Here is a 15,722-nt window from a genome sequence, read left to right on the forward strand (position 1 = left end):
TTGACATTTTAATTATGATGTGTCTTAATGTGGGCCTCTTTGGATTCATCTTGTTTGGGATGCTCTGTGCTATCTGAACGTGTATGTCTTTTTCCTTCACCAAGTTAGGAAAGTTTTCAGTCACTATTTCTTTCAGTAGGTTTTTAATCCTTTGTTGTCTCTCTTCTACTCTGATATCCCTATGATGTGGGTGTCATTATGATTGATGTTGTCCCAAAGACCTCTTAAACTATCCACATTTTTAAAAATTCTTTTTGCTTTTTGCTGCTCTGATTGGGGGTTTTCTGCTACCTTGTGTTCCAAATCACTGACTCCATCTTCTGCTTCATCTAATGTGATGTTGATTCCTTCTAGTGTATTCATTTCTGACTGACTCTTTTTTATGTTTTCTATATCTTTTTTTTTAATACTGTTGAAGTACTTGCTAAGTTTCTGGTGCATCCTTATCACCATTGTTTTGAAACCTGTATCTGATAGTTTGCTTGCCTCCATGTCATCTAGTTGTTTTTCTGGATCTTTCTCCTAATCTTTCATTTGGGATGTGTTTCTTTGTCTCCACATTTTGACTGCCTCTCTGAGTCTGTTTTTATGTATTAGATAGAGCTGCTATGTCTCCTGGTCTTGGTAGAGCTGCCTTATGTATTAGGCATCCTGCAGAACGCAGTGGTGCAGCTTCCCCACTCAGCCTGCCTGAGCTGGGCAGGCTGTGTTCACCCTCCTATTGCAGTTGAATCTTGATTGCTGTTGACAAGTCAATGGGGAGGGAGTGACCCCCAGGCTGATAAGCTATGAAGGCCGGCTGTGACTACAGCAGAGGAGCTGCTATGCAGGGACTGATGCCACAGAGCTGGACTCCCTTCAGTGGGACTTGGGTGACCCCTGAGTTCTCCCCTTGAGTGTGTCACTTGTGCAGTTCGTTGGGTGGTGCTTCAGGCATGATCTAAAGCTAGTAAAAGGATGAGCTGGCTCTGGGGCCTCCCAGGAAGTGGGGTCAGCTGCCAACTGTGCCCAGCATGAGCTACAAAGTGATATGCACATGGTTGCTACTTGTGCTGGGCATGGAGGTGCCTTGGAGAGGTCAAGTTGCAAACTGAATCTGGCTGATACTATTGTCTGACCTAGGGCCATTTAGCAAGAAGTATGGGGCATGCTGAGGCCAGATACTGTTTGTCTGAAGTTTGTGAATCTTTGACAGAATTTAGGAAATTCCAGAGCATGAGCCAAGATAGGCCATTTGTTTGGAAAAGCCACTGTAATTGACTTGGGTGGGCCTGAATGTTGGGATGTGCAAGGTCTCAGTGAGTCATCAGGGCAGGGTGAAAGGCATTAGCCAGGTTGATAGAGACTCAGATATGGTGCCCACTTGCTCACTCTGTCGGAGGAGGGGTCAGCATAGGAACAAAGGCTTCAGCCAGCACTGCTGTCTGGCAGAAAGCTGCCCTACCAGCTCTCACCCCAAATCTGGACCCTTCAGTTTCTTCCCCATGTGTCCCTAGAACCTTTCCAGCTGGTGCCAAAGCACTAGAGCTCAGAGTGAGTCCATCAGCAAGTAAGTCTGTGCTTGGGTCCTTTAGGAGGAACACCTCTTAAAGCCCTTTGACTCCAAAAGTGCTCAGTCTAATTCAGTCACAGACCCCATTGGTTTTCTTAGGCAGAAGTCATGGGGACTTCTCTTCCTGGCACTGGAACCCTGGGCTGGGGGGCCTGGTGTGTGCATGAGACTCTTCACTCCTTAGGAGGGACCTCTGTAGCCAATATACATTTCCTGATTTTTAACTACCACACATAAGTGTGGGTCCAGCCTGTTCTGCTTCTCTGCCCCTTTTACCAGTCTCAAAGTTTCTGTATATCCATAGTTATAGGACTGCTGCTCAGCTAGATTTCAGGCGGTTCTCAATAATGTTTGTTTTGTAGTTCAGTTTTAATTTTGATGTGGTTGTGGGAGGATGCCATTACCACATTAATCTACTCTGTCATCTTTATCATAACTCCAATTCTGTGCATTTTTAGCTCATATCACAGTAGTTAAGAGCATGAATCTGGGAGCCAGACTGCTGGAGCTTGAAACCAAGTTCTGCATCTTGTTAGTTATGTGATTTTCAGCAGGTTACCTTCTCTGAACCTAAGTTTCTTCATCTGTGAAGCATAGAAAATAAGGGTTCCCACATTGTTGTCAGGATTAAATGAGTTAATACAGGTAAAACTTAGAACAGAATGATAGGGACTTGAGGCTTAGGAGAGGAAGTTATGGGCTTCAGGGTTCCTATTGGAGTTTTGAAACCAAGCTTAGGTTGGTGAATAATCCATTTATTACATTCTGGGAACAAACAGAATATCCATGTCAAATTGAGAGGTGGTTTTTCAGAGGGAAGACACACCCACTGGTAGAAATAGGACTTGCACTTGAATCAGACAGGCCTGGATACTAACTGAAGCTTTATTCTCATGGTACCTGGGCAAGTTACTTAACCCTCTGAGACTTACTTTTCTTCCATGAAAACTGGGGATAATGATGCCTACCTTGTATAGACCTTATAAAGTTTAAATGTACTATATCAAGAGGCTGACACAGTGACTAGTATGTAGGCATGTGTTCAGTGTCTAGCTCTTCACTTCATGAGTCAGTATGTCATCTGTATACATAGAATGTTTACTGGTCCACTCTTCATTTAATGTTTAAAAATGAGCATTTCCTCTGAACTGACAATAAGAAATAATATCAGATTCCATTATCCTTTGCATGAGAAGATGAGATATTCATCCTCTCTTGATAGGACATTTACTTTGAGTGGTGTTTTCCTGAAGGGCTTTGGGAGCCTGGGCTTTCACAGACTGCTACAGAAAATTTTCTGGCCAGCTACTGCCACACCTCAAGGATCCTGCTGTATCTTGCTGTGACCTTTTCCAAAACTTTGGCAGAAAATGTAGGGTACAGCATTCTAACCCAGCAAAGCAAGTCTGGGGTAATGAACAAGCTTATATAAATCTTTTTGGATATGTGGTTCTGGCATGGTGGATTAAGCCAACACAAAATACAGAAATACAAATATAGAAATACCAGATAAAATATTCTAAGAAAAAAAAACCCTCAAACACATAGCTGAACTTGGCTGGAAGAAAGGCCATGTGAGTGAGTTTCAAAGAGGATTCTCCAATCCTGAGATGCCTACAGACTTGCTAACACCTGACCTGAGCCCTGTGAGAGACCCTGAGCTAGAGACCCAGCTAAGTGGCACTCAAATTCCTGACCCACAGGAACTGTGGGAAAATAAGGGGTTGTTTTAAGCTGCTAAGTTTAGGGCGATTTGTTACTCAACAATAGATAATAAAAGGACAGTAATTACTCAAAATCAGTATATAAAGCTTCTGAAATATCTTTGAGAGCTACAATCAGGATAAAGCTAACCATCTCCAAGAATGGTTTGTTTCTTCTTAGAGACAGTGAGAATAACACACAGGTGTTTTCCTTTTAGTTTTGGTCACCTGGAAGCTCAGAGCCAAATTGAATGGCTCAATTGTAATAATTATGCAAGGTCTTATGGCCTTTTTATGTATGTTCTTACTTCTGGTCTTTTATTCTGACTTGTTTGGTTCATCATCCTGATTTTTTTGTTCATTTTTATATTTTCCAGCATTACATGAATTATGTTAAGCCATCTCAATTCAGCTTATAGAGAAGCAAAGCATTTAGAAATACTTAAAAAAATAGTTATGTTCACACCTGTTGAACAGGAGGTGCCTGGAGGTAGTGTTGGGGAAGATCAGGTAATGCAAGCTTGGCTCAATAATGGGCATTTGGCCAGGATTATTTTGAATTATGTCAAAAAATATCAAGTGATGATGAAAAAAAGAAAAAAGGATGGCAATTGATCACCACTCCCTTGGCACCCTTCCCTACCCTTCCCCTCCTGGAGCCCCGCCCTTCCCTCCCTTTGCCCCTCCTCTTTCTTCAGCCCCTACTTGCTGGGCGCCCTGTACCGCCTCTGTCTCCGCCTGCAGGGTGGCCTCCCCAGCAGTTGTGCGCTGTGCTCCTCCCTCGGCGCCAGCGCGCCCTTACCCGCTTCGCTGGGCTCCCTCCTTTCAGGGCGGTTGGGCCGCGCGCCTGTGGGGGCGGGGCCTGGAGGAGGCCGTCGAGCCAATGGGCCGAGGCGGCGGTGGCGGTGGCCGCGGAGGCGGTGGCGGTAGCGGCGGCAGCAGCGGCGGTGGTGGCTGGGTCGGGCCCCGACGGGCGGCGGCTGCTGAGGTGGAGGCGGAGGGAGGCGGCGGCAGCGGCGAAGGAGGTGGCGGCGGCGGAGGAGGAGGGGGGAAGATGGCGGCGCCCGTCCTGCTGAGAGTGTCGGTGCCGCGGTGGGAAAGGGTGGCCCGGTATGCAGTGTGCGCCGCTGGGATCCTGCTCTCCATCTACGCCTACCACGTGGAGCGGGAGAAGGAGCGGGACCCTGAGCACCGGGCCCTCTGCGACCTGGGGCCCTGGGTGAAGTGCTCTGCTGCCCTTGCCTCCAGGTAACCTGGCTGGGGGGGAGCGGGCCAGGAACGGCCGATTGGGTGAGGGTGGAGGCTGGGAGTGGGGAACGCGCGGCTGGAGCTCGGGCCTGGGGGTCGGTGGGGCCCGGGCCGCTGAGGGACCCACGGAGCTGGGAGCTTGGCCGGTGGGGGTGGGGTGGGGAGGGGCAAGGGTAGGGCAGTGGCCAGGGGCTCTGACCCAGGGGTACCCCAAGATCAGGCCTCCTGGGCGGCGGTGGCGGTGGCGGTGGCGGGGCCGCGAGAACGGCAGGGAGGGATGAGGTGGCAGAGTGTAGCCGGGAGGCCAGAGCGGACGGGGAGCGGTTGGGCAGGCTGGGGCTGCACTGGGAAAAAGCGAGAGAGGTTCGTGGAGGGTGAGACCCTGCCGGCTTGACAGATTCCTAGTTCTCTCCCGGGGAGGCGGGTCAGGCATGTTAACGACCCTGCTCCGGGGAGTCCGGGGAGTCGGGAGGTCACAGCTTACCAGTGGTCAGGGATCGCTGTAGTCCGAGGCTGTGCGACCGGCGTAGGCTCAGGGGTTGTATTTCCTTCTGACTTCCCAGTGTTAGGACAGGTGTTTCCGTGGTCAGGCCTTTTTGTACTCTATAGCGCTAATGAGAATTTGCAGACTTCTTGAAACAGTGACATTTACGGGCCAACACGAATTTGACCCTACTCTGCAAGAAGATGCCAGCACTTAACATAACTGATTTCTTGGATTCCCCCTCGTATATTTCAGTGTGTCTAGGGCGGGGAAATGGTTTGAGTTTGGGTCTAGTTTAAGCTTAATTTGAGTAAAATATGAGTAGGTCATGTGTAGTGATATTTTGGGAATTGGGGTGACTTTTAAACGTTTGACACTATAGTGTAATGGAATCACCAGAGAAAATTAAAACTACATTGCTAAACTGTGGGTATTGGTTTATTTTGCTGATAGTAGGTTTTTAAAAATACTGTAGTTGATTTATCTGTTACATTTTATTTCTGCAATAGATTTACCTGGGCAGGTTACTTTAAAAAAGAGGAATTTACATCTTAAAAGTGACCTTTTTAATTTAGGAGGGGTCATTTTAAAAGTAGCAAATGTGAAAGAAATGATTTCATAGTTGATAGGTTACAATTATAAGAGACCTACTATGCCTAATATTTTGAATTTGTTAACAGTTACTCACATTTGAACAGTTTCTTCCCCTACTGTCAATTGCTAGGTAGACAGTATTGTATAAGCTTACTAGTTTTATTTTGACCTACATATTGGTGATTACATGAACAAGCTAGCATTGGAGATTTTGTCTTACAACTATTTATAAACTTCACCTATTTAAGGATGGCTTGAGTCTGATTTATAGACCAATATTCTTTTGGAAGTAGGTAGAATAAATATCATTAAAAGTTTTTATTTTGTTAAAGTGAAAAAGGCCTTAAATATTTTTTATTTGACTTAATGTATTGATTGCCATTTAGCAGTAGTATTAAAAAATATGACTCTCTTAGGAAAAGAAAGTTTGAGCTGAGGTGTGAGTGAATAGAATTGAAGATAAAGGATGAGAAAAGTTAACCAGTGAAGAAAAAATCCTGAGGAAAGGCCTCTACCAGAATACAGCATTAACTCATGTGATTTGCTGAAACTCACTTCTCATTTCTCAATCCTTAAGTGTCCTAATTCAGATAGAATGGAGATTCATGAGAGAATCATAAAAGTGAGAGAGAGTGAAAGAGAATGTGTAAAATCCTCTGGTATTTTGGAAGGCATCACTGTCTAAGGAAATAATTTCCAGACTTTTGGATTTCAAAAGAATTATGTCCCCCCCAAATTGGGAGCTGCAATAGAATTGACAGTTTTTTGTCCTGCCTGGTATAACCAATAAAAACACCAACAGTAACCCACAGCACTATTTATTGTCGTCATTTCATTGTAAAAAGGGATATTTAAACTGATCTTGAAACAACACATTCTCAGAATAAAAGTCCTTTAAATGGAATCATTTAGCTATATTAAAAAGTTCACTTTTTTAAAATTTGACTTCATTTTTATATAAATTAGTAAAGACTGTGGCAACCTTGCACCAGCCTGCCAGCTGACATTTAGTAACACTGATGGGTTCCTAGTTCAGTCACTTGTTAGACTGTGGCCTCAAGCTAATCAGTTATCCTCTTAGAGCCTCAGTTGTTTTATATGTTAGATGGGAGTAGTATTAAAATATACTTACCAGATGAATGATAGGATTGATGGTGATACATAGTATCAATACCTGGATTCAGTTGCAACTGTTAATCATCAATTAGAGGTATTTTTTTGTAGTGTCTGATAAACACCTTTAAGAAGTAACTTCTTAAACTTCTTGTTTAAGATATAGTCACTTATATATTTTAAATGTGAATTGCTTTAGTGTTTATTGCTCATTCCATGGTGGAGTGTAAAGACTTAAAGTCTATTTAAAACTATTTTAAAAGTGTGGCAAGAGAATCAAAATAATGTACAGAATATTTTTTTAAATTATTATTTTAGAGAGAGGAGAAGGTAGGGAGAAAGAGAGAGAGAAACATCAATGCGTGGTTGCCTCTCACATGCCCCCTACTGGGGACTTGACCTGCAACCCAGGCATGTGTCCTGACTGGGAATCGAACTGGTGCCCTATCACTTTGTGGGATGATGTCCAGCCAACTGAGCCATGCTGGTCAGTGCTGTGCAGAATATTCTTTATAGGTATTTACTGTAAGTTACATTAGACCCCTTCTAAGAAAGTTTCTGTGTAAAAATAGTACAAATGATCTTGAAAGATTAATAAGCTTGACAATTCTACAGTTCTTAAAACTAAAAATAATGTTTGAAAACCATTAAGTCCTCAAAAAATGGCCTTTGCAAAATGTTGGACTAGTACCTCTCACCCATCTTTAAAAAAAACTAGTACCATATAAAATATTAAAAATTTTTAATTACAGTTGACATACAATATTATGTTAATTTCAGATGTATAACATAGTTCTTAGACATTTATATAACTTACAAAGTGATTATTCTAATAAGCCTTGTACCCATCTGACACCACACATAGTTATTATAATATTATTGACTGTATTCCCTATACTTTATGTTACTGTGACTGGTTTTATAGCTGGAATTTGTACTTTTAATCATTTTCCCTTTTTCACTCATCTCAAACCCCTTCCCCTCTGGCAACCATCAATTTGTTCTCTGTATCTGTGAATCTGTTTCTACTCTTCGTGTTCATTTATTTTGTTTTTTAGATTTCACATATAGGTGAAATTATATGGTACTTTCCTTTCTCTGACTTATTTTACTTAGCATAATCCCCTCTAGGTCCATGTTGCAGATGGCAAGATTTCATTCTTTTTATGGTTGAGTAATATTCTACTGTATATAGTATGCATCACATCTTTATCCATTTGTTTCTCAATGGACACAGGGGTTACTTCCATATCTTGGCTATTTTAAGTAATGCTGCAGTAATTATAGGGAATGCACACATCATTTTTCATTAGTGTATTGGATTTCTTCAGCTAAATACCCAGAAGTGGAATTTCTGGATCATATGGTAGTTCTATTTTTTAAATTTTTTGAGGAACTTCCATACTACTTTCCATAGTGGCTGTACCAGTTTACAGGCCCACCAACGGTACGTGAGGGTTTCCTTTTCTCTACGTCCTTGCCAGTACTTGATGTTTGTTGATTTATTGACGATAGCTATTCTGACAGGTGTGAGGTGGTATCTCTTTGTGGTTTTAATCTGCATTTCTGTGATGATTAGTGTTGAGCATCTTTTCACATGTCTGTTGGCCATCTGTATGTTTTCTTTAGGAAATGTCTATTTAGGTCCTCTGCCCATTTTTAAATTGGATCGTTTACTTTTTTGGTGTTATGTTGTATGAGTTGCTTATATTAACCCTCTTATCAGATGTATCTTTGGCGAATTTCTTCTATTCAGTGTGTTATCTTTTCATTTTGTTGATGGTTTCCTTTGCTGTGCACAAACCCATTAGTTTGACATAGTCCCATTTGTTTATTTTTTCTTTTGTTTCCCATGACTGAGGAGACATATTCACAAGAATATTATTAAGAGTGATGTCCGAGTTTTCTAGTAGTTAGTTTTGACTAAATGAATTGGGTAAATAAAATATAGATTCTTATCATTGTTTCTTGGTATGGAAATTTTAGAAGCAATATGAACTCAAAGAATTCAAGAGGAATAGATCGATATCACAGGGAGGTGAATCTGGACTGCTATGAATTGGAGATAACTGTTAATAATTAAATAATGCTTACTGTGTTCTAAATGCTTTGCATATATTATTTAATTCTCATAGTGGTCCTGTGCGGCACTTTATTAAAAAAGATTTTATTTATTTCCAGAGGAAGGGGAAGGGAGGGGAAAAGAGAGAGAGAGAAGCATGGCTGTGCAAGAGAAACATCGACTTTGCATACTCCTAACTGGGACTCAGCCTGCAACCCAGGCATATGCCTTGACCAGGAATGGAACTGGTGAACTTTGGATTCACAGAACGATGTTCAGTCCACTGAGCTACACCAGTCAGGGCCTGTGAGGCACTTTTATCACTGTTTTACTGGTGAGGAAACTGAGTTACACAGAATATAAATGAAACTTGATTTAGATAATGAAGTAGAAGAGGCCTGATTCAAACCCAGGCAGTCTGGCTCAAGAGTCCAAGCTCTTTACCACTGCTTTAAATTCTGTTTAGATCTAATATTGATATAGTGATACCCATAACAGCCAAATGTTTTAAAATATGTAAACATTAGTGCCAATTTTTTTATACCTGTATGCCAAAACGCCTGTTTTGTATTGTAGCTTTTCAATGCCCAGAGCAATTTTATGTATGTATGTATGTATGTATGTATGTATGTTTTTGAAACCAAAGCTTTTTAAATAAAGCTTTTAAAATAAATAAAGATTTTATTTATTTTTTGTGGGGGAAGGGAGGGAGGCAGAGGGAAACATCCTTGTGTGAGGTTGCCTCTCACAGGCCCCCAACCAGGGAACTGGTCTGCAACTCAGACGTGTGCCCTGACTGGGAATCTAACCTGTGACCTTTCAGTTCCCAGGCCAGAGTTGGGAATAGAATCACTGAACCACACCAACCAGGGCAGAGCAGTTTTAAAGCAAGGACATTATTATGAAGGTATGGTGTTCTAGAAGTAAGTTCCTGGAATGTTTACCTTCTAGGCCTAAACTTAGGAAGATATGGCATTTGTAACACACCTACTTAGAGAACAGATAGGTAGTGGGGTGAGTTATCAGGAAGATTTAACAGAATAGCCAAGGGAAGAAAGGTAAAGTGGATTTAGGCCTAGGGAGTGGAAGTGGGAGGGAAAAATGAGTTAGTTTGAATCTGTACTAGGGTTGGGTAGCCCTTTTTCTGAGAGGTGTTGAGTCATGAGGACCTGCTGCATGGAGATGGAAGAGTTGGGCCTGGGCCGTGTTGCTGGCTAAATCATTATGCAGAAGTAGGAATTTAAGAGGAATTCATTTCCTTGAGTTAGAAGATCTCAAAGGAACAGCAGGAGGAAAAGCATGAGGGCAAGCTGAAACCAGTGGCCATGTGAGGGACTATCAATGTAACCTGGACTGATGTGGGTTGGGAAAGGACTGGAATCTGTAGCTTGCCCAGAAAAATGCAGAACCAGGCATTCTTTTTTTTTTTCTTAAGATTTTATTTATTTATTTTTAGAGAGGGAATGGAGGGAGAAAGAGAGGGGGAGAGAAACATCAATGTGCGGTTGCTGGGGGTCATGGCCTGCAACCCAGGCATGTACCCTGACTGGGAATCGAACCTGCGACACTTTGGTTTGCAGCCTGTGCTCAATCCACTGGGCTATGCCAGCCAGGGCTAACCAGGCATTCTTATAAGCCACATGTTATTGCAAACACAGGTAAGTACTGAGACTTGGGTTTCTCTTTGGTATTTTGTACTAGATTGCAGTAGACTTATACTAGGTTATCAGTTTTTTTAATTTGTTCCCCAGAATCGTAGTTCTGTGTCATTACAACAGCGATCTCATAAGCATTTGATTCACACTTTAACATTTTAAAATTTAAAACACTATAAAAAACATTTATATAAGCTCAAATGCAAATCATGCAAAATTTTAACACTTTAGAGACTATGGGTGGATTTGTATTGATTGCTGGGCTATCTCAAAGGAGTTAATGCTAGGTTCCAAAAAAAAAAGGACCTAGCGTTAAAAGTTTACATGATAAATGATTGCTTATATAATATAGAAATAACAAAATTATAGTGATAGATAACAGAGCAGAGTAATGGTCACCAGGAGTTAGGAATGGGGGAATAGGTGGTATGGTAATGGAAATAGTATGAGGGAACCTTGTGGGAACAGTTCTGTATCTCAATTGTGGTTTCTCAAAGCTACAGATGTGAAAAATTTTGTAGAACTACACATATGAACACACATAAGTGCATGTAAAACTGGTGAAATCTGAGCAAACTCTGGATTGTACAGGGTCAGTTTTCTGGTGTTATTTTTGTACTAGACTTATGCAAGATGTTACCATTGGGGAAGGTGAGGTGAAGGGTGCTTGGGACTTTCCTGTGATTTATAATTATTTTAGAATAAAAAGAGGCAAAAAAAGTGTATTTAGAATATTGGAGGGAAGTTAAGCAAAAGTAAAAAATTATCCATAACGTCTGTAACTCAGGATGATAATCCTTGGTACAGAATTTCTTGCTTTCCTTGTGCATATACTTGAATTTTAAACAATTCTATTGATTAGAAAGATTATAGCTTTATATTGGTATTTTAAAAATTGAGGCCAGTGCTTGTTTGCCAATGTGAAATCATATAAGCAAATTCACTGCTATAGAACTCTCATTACATTATGCAGTAACACGTTACTACATTATGCATAATATCCTGATGTCATGGTTAGTATATATTTTTTGATTTTTAAAAAAGATTTTATTTATTTACTTTTAGAGAGTGTGTATGGGAGGGAGAAAGGGAGGGAGAGAAACATGAGTGTAATTGAGGTACATCACTCCGTTGCCTCTCACACACCCTGATCTGAGACCTGGCCCACAACCCAGGCATGTGCCCTGACCAGGAATGGAACCAGGACCTTTGGTTCACAGGCCACTGCTCAGTCCACTGAGCCACACCATCAGCCAGGGCTGTATTTTAATTTTTTTCCAAAATATTTGTGATTACCAAGTATTCTCATGCCTTAATATCAGAGATTTAACTTAGAATGGTTTTACTTTATTATACTTGCATAGGCTTAATAAAATTATTAGATAGCATGAATGCACTATTTAAAACAAAAAACCCTCTTTTTTGCAGACTGCTAATATCCGTGAATCAGGTTTTTCTTGACATTGTGTAATAAAAAAAAAACTAATTTGAATGCTCCAGTCATCCATGATTTAAAGTTTGTGTTCATCAGAAGCACTTCATTGTAAATGTTATAAATTAGAGCTTTTAAAATACACTGATAAAATACTGCTTTAATCTGTTTCTTATATTGCAGATTCACATACAATTTCATTTTGAAAAATGTTCTTTCTATAAAAAATATTTTGTCGTATTATGATCTGTAAAGTTTCTTTTGTTATTAACAAAAGAAAGGCATTTCAAGGATGCTGTTGCTGCTGTTGTCTGATTATTGACCTTTTAAAAAAAATCATTATATTAGAGAAGTAAAATAGTGGAAGATCTATGACAAAATAGAAATTAAAGTGCTGTATTCTTTACACTGTATTTTAACAGTTTTATTTATTTCTTCCTGTGCATTGTGTTTAGTTAAGATCACAGACTCTAGAGCTAGAATACCTGGGTTGAAATCTTGGGTCTGTAACTTGATCTCTCTTATCTCAGTTTCCTCCATGATATGAGGAAAATAATAGTGTCTAGCCCTGACTGGTGTGGCTCTGTGAATTGGGTGTCATCCTGCAAAGGGAAAGGTCTCTGGTTGATTCCCATTCAGGGCACAAGTCTTGGATGCGGGCCAGGTCCCTGGCTGGGGGTGTGCAAGGGGCAACTGATTGATGTTTCTCTCAAGCACTGATGTTTCTCTCCCTGTCTTTGTCCCTCCCTTCCCCTCTCTCTAAAAATAAGTAAACAAATAAATCTTTTTTTAAAAGTTTAAAAAAAGAAAATAATGTCTAACTCAGGATTACTGTGAGTATATCTTTTTTCCTCATTTAACACATTGCAACTGTTTTCTCATGTCATAATTTCACCACTAATATTAGAGAATGTCAGATGTCCCGTATCCTTGCCACTAGTGGGCATTTTTATTTTTTAGACCTTTATTGGTTTGATATATGCAAATATCATCTCATTGTTTTGTTTTGCATTTTTCTCCCAAGAATAAGCAAGGTTTTATGGTTTTCACATTTTTAACTGTTTGCATTTCTTCTCTTGAGTCTTCACTGTATATATCTTAGAATTTTTTATATTGATATAGACAAATGCTATATATAGTTAAAGGATATGAATAGCTTAGTATATTTGTTAATATTTTTGCCCTTTTAGTTTTCTTAATTTTTATAGTACATAGGTGTTTTTTAAATAAATTTTTACTATTTTTTAAAATTATCTTTTATTGATTATACTATTACAGTTGTCCCAATTTTCCCCTTTTGCCCCCTCCACCTAGCAACTCCACTCCCTGAGAAAATCCCCCCACCATTGTCTATGTCCATGGGTCATGCCTGTATGCTCTTTGGCTACTATATTCTGTGTGCTGAACTTTACATCCCTATGACTATTCTGTAACTACCAATTTGTATTTCTTAATCCCTTCAGCTTTTTTGCCCATCCCCCTTGATCCTCCTTCCATTTGGCACTCATCGAAACATTCTCTGTGTCAATGATTCTGTTTCTGTTCTGCTTGTTTGCTTATTTTGTTTTTTAGATTCAATTGTTGATAGATATTTATTGCCATTTTATTGTTCATAGTTGTGATCATCTGTTTCTTAAATAAGTACCTTTAACATTTCACATAATACTGGTTTGCTGGTGAGGAACTCCTTTTGCTTTTTGTTGTCTGCGAAGCTCTGTGTGCCCTTCAATTCTAAATGATAGCTTTGCTGGGTAGAATAATCTTGGTTCTAGGTCCTTGTTTTTCATTATTTTGAATATTCTTTTGAATATTACTTGCCAATTGCTTCTAGCCTGCAAAGTTTCTTTTGAGAAATCAGCTGACAGCCTTATGGGAACTCCCCTGTAGGTAACTAAATGCTTTTCTCTCGATGCTTTTAAGATTCTCTCTTTGTTTTTAACCTTTGGCATTTTAATTATGATGTGTCTTGGTGTGGGCCTCTTTGGGTTCATCTTGTTTGGGACTCTGCGCTTCCTGGGTTTGTGTGACTGTTTCCTTCACCAAGTTAGGGAAGTCTTCTGTCACTATTTTTTCAAATGGATTTTCAATTTCTTGCTCTCTCTTCTCCTTCCAGCACCCCCATGATGTGAATGTTGATACGCTTGAAGTTGTTGCAGAGGCTCTTTATGCTGTCTTGATTTTTTAAAATTCTTTTTTCTTCTTGCTGTTCTGATGAGTGTTTTTTGCTTTCTTATACTCCAAATCGCTGATTGGATTCTCAGCTTCATTTGCTCTACTGTTGTTTCCCTGTAAATTTGTTCATTTCAGTTAGTGTATCCTTCATTTCTGACTGGTTCTTTTTTTTGGTTTCCATGTCCTTTTTTTTTTTTTTTTTGCAATTCACTTTTTTTTTTTTAAGATTTTATTTATTTATTTTTAGAGAGGGAAGGGAGGGAGAGAAAGAGAGAGACAGAGAAACTTCAATGTGCGGTTGCTGGGGGTTATGGCCTGCAACCCAGGCATGTACCCTGGCTGGGAATCGAACCTGGGACACTTTGGTTCCCAGCCCGCACTCAATCCACTGAGCTACGCCAGCCAGGGGTCCATGTCCATTTTTATGCTGTTGAAGTTTCTCTCTGAGTTCATCTGCTCTTCCCTTAAGTTCACTGAGCATCCTTATAACCAGTGTTTTGAATTTTGCATCTGATAGATTGCTTGTCTCCATTTTGTTTAGTTCTTTTTCTAGGGTTTTGTTCTGTTCTTTCATTTGGGCAGTGTTTTTTGTTTTCTCATTTTGTCAGCCACGCTGTGTTTGTTTGTTTGTTTGTTTGTTTGTTTTTTAAAGATTTTATTCATCCATTTTTAGGGAGGGAAGGGGGGGAGAGAGAGAAAGAGAGAGAGAGAGAGAGAGAGAGAGAGAGAGAGAGAAAGAGAGAAACATCAATGTGCGGTTGCTGGGGGTTATGGCCTGCAACCCAGGAATGTACCCTGACTGGGAATTGAACCTGGGACACTTTAGTTCCCAGCCCGCGCTCAATCCACTCAGCTACGCCAGCCAGGAGCCACGCTGTGTTTGTTTCTTTGTGCAGTTTGTTACGTAGAGTTGCTGTGATTTCTTGGCTTTGTAGAGTGGCCGAATGTAGTAGGTGACCTGTAGGGTCCTGTGGCACAGCCTCCTTTATCACCCAAGCTGAGTACTCAAAATACACCCTTTGTGTGGACTGGGTACACCCTCCTCTTGTAATTGAGCCATGATTGCTATTGGCAGGTCAATGGGAGGGATTTACTCAGGCGAGTCAGCTGCAAGGACTGGCTGTGACCACTGACCACTAACCTCCTACCACTATGGAGTATCCGCTTTGCAGGGGCCCACTCCACTGAGCAGGACTTATTTTAGCAGGGATCTGGTGCCCACTGAGTCCACCCCTTGAGTATGTTATTTATGGAGGTAGTTGGGTTGTAGTGTCCAATATGGTCTGTAGTTGTCCACTGGGTATGCATGCTTTTTGGCTTCCTGTGAGGTGCATGCCAAGGTCAGCCACCATCTGTGTTCTGTCCGGGGCCACCTGGCATAAGCTACAAAGCTGTCTGCAGATGGCTGCTACCTATGCTGGGCTTGGAGTTGCCCAGGTGAGGCCAAGCTATGAACCAAGGCTGGCTGCTGCTAGTGCTGGACTTGGGACCACTTATCAAGAGGTGTGGGACATGCTGAATCCAAATTCTGCTTGTTTGAGAGGATTTAGGAAAATTTGAAGCATGAGCCAAGACAAACCATTCATGTGGAAACAACTTGGATGGGTCCAAAAGTTGGGTGGGGTGGAGCCTCAGGGAATCACCAGAGGGTGACAAGCAATGTGAGCCAGGTTGATGGAGTCTCAGATATGGTGCCTGCCTGCCAGC

General features: G+C 41.0%; 1 protein-coding gene across 1 annotated transcript in view; it reads left to right on the forward strand.

Annotated features, from left to right (window-relative positions):
• Nucleotides 1–4,018: 4,018 nt before the first annotated feature.
• Nucleotides 4,019–15,722, forward strand: part of VKORC1L1 (vitamin K epoxide reductase complex subunit 1 like 1) — a 70,853-nt gene continuing 59,149 nt past the window's right edge. The window contains exon 1 of the mRNA XM_045819529.1: nucleotides 4,019–4,503. Coding sequence (XP_045675485.1) covers nucleotides 4,139–4,503 — 365 coding nt within the window. The 5' untranslated portion in view covers nucleotides 4,019–4,138. The remainder of the gene's footprint in view (nucleotides 4,504–15,722) is intronic.

This window comes from Phyllostomus hastatus, unplaced genomic scaffold (assembly GCF_019186645.2).
Source record: "Phyllostomus hastatus isolate PE091 unplaced genomic scaffold, TTU_PhHast_1.1 phas_scaffold_385, whole genome shotgun sequence".
In the NCBI taxonomy this organism is placed as follows: Eukaryota; Metazoa; Chordata; class Mammalia; order Chiroptera; family Phyllostomidae; genus Phyllostomus; species Phyllostomus hastatus.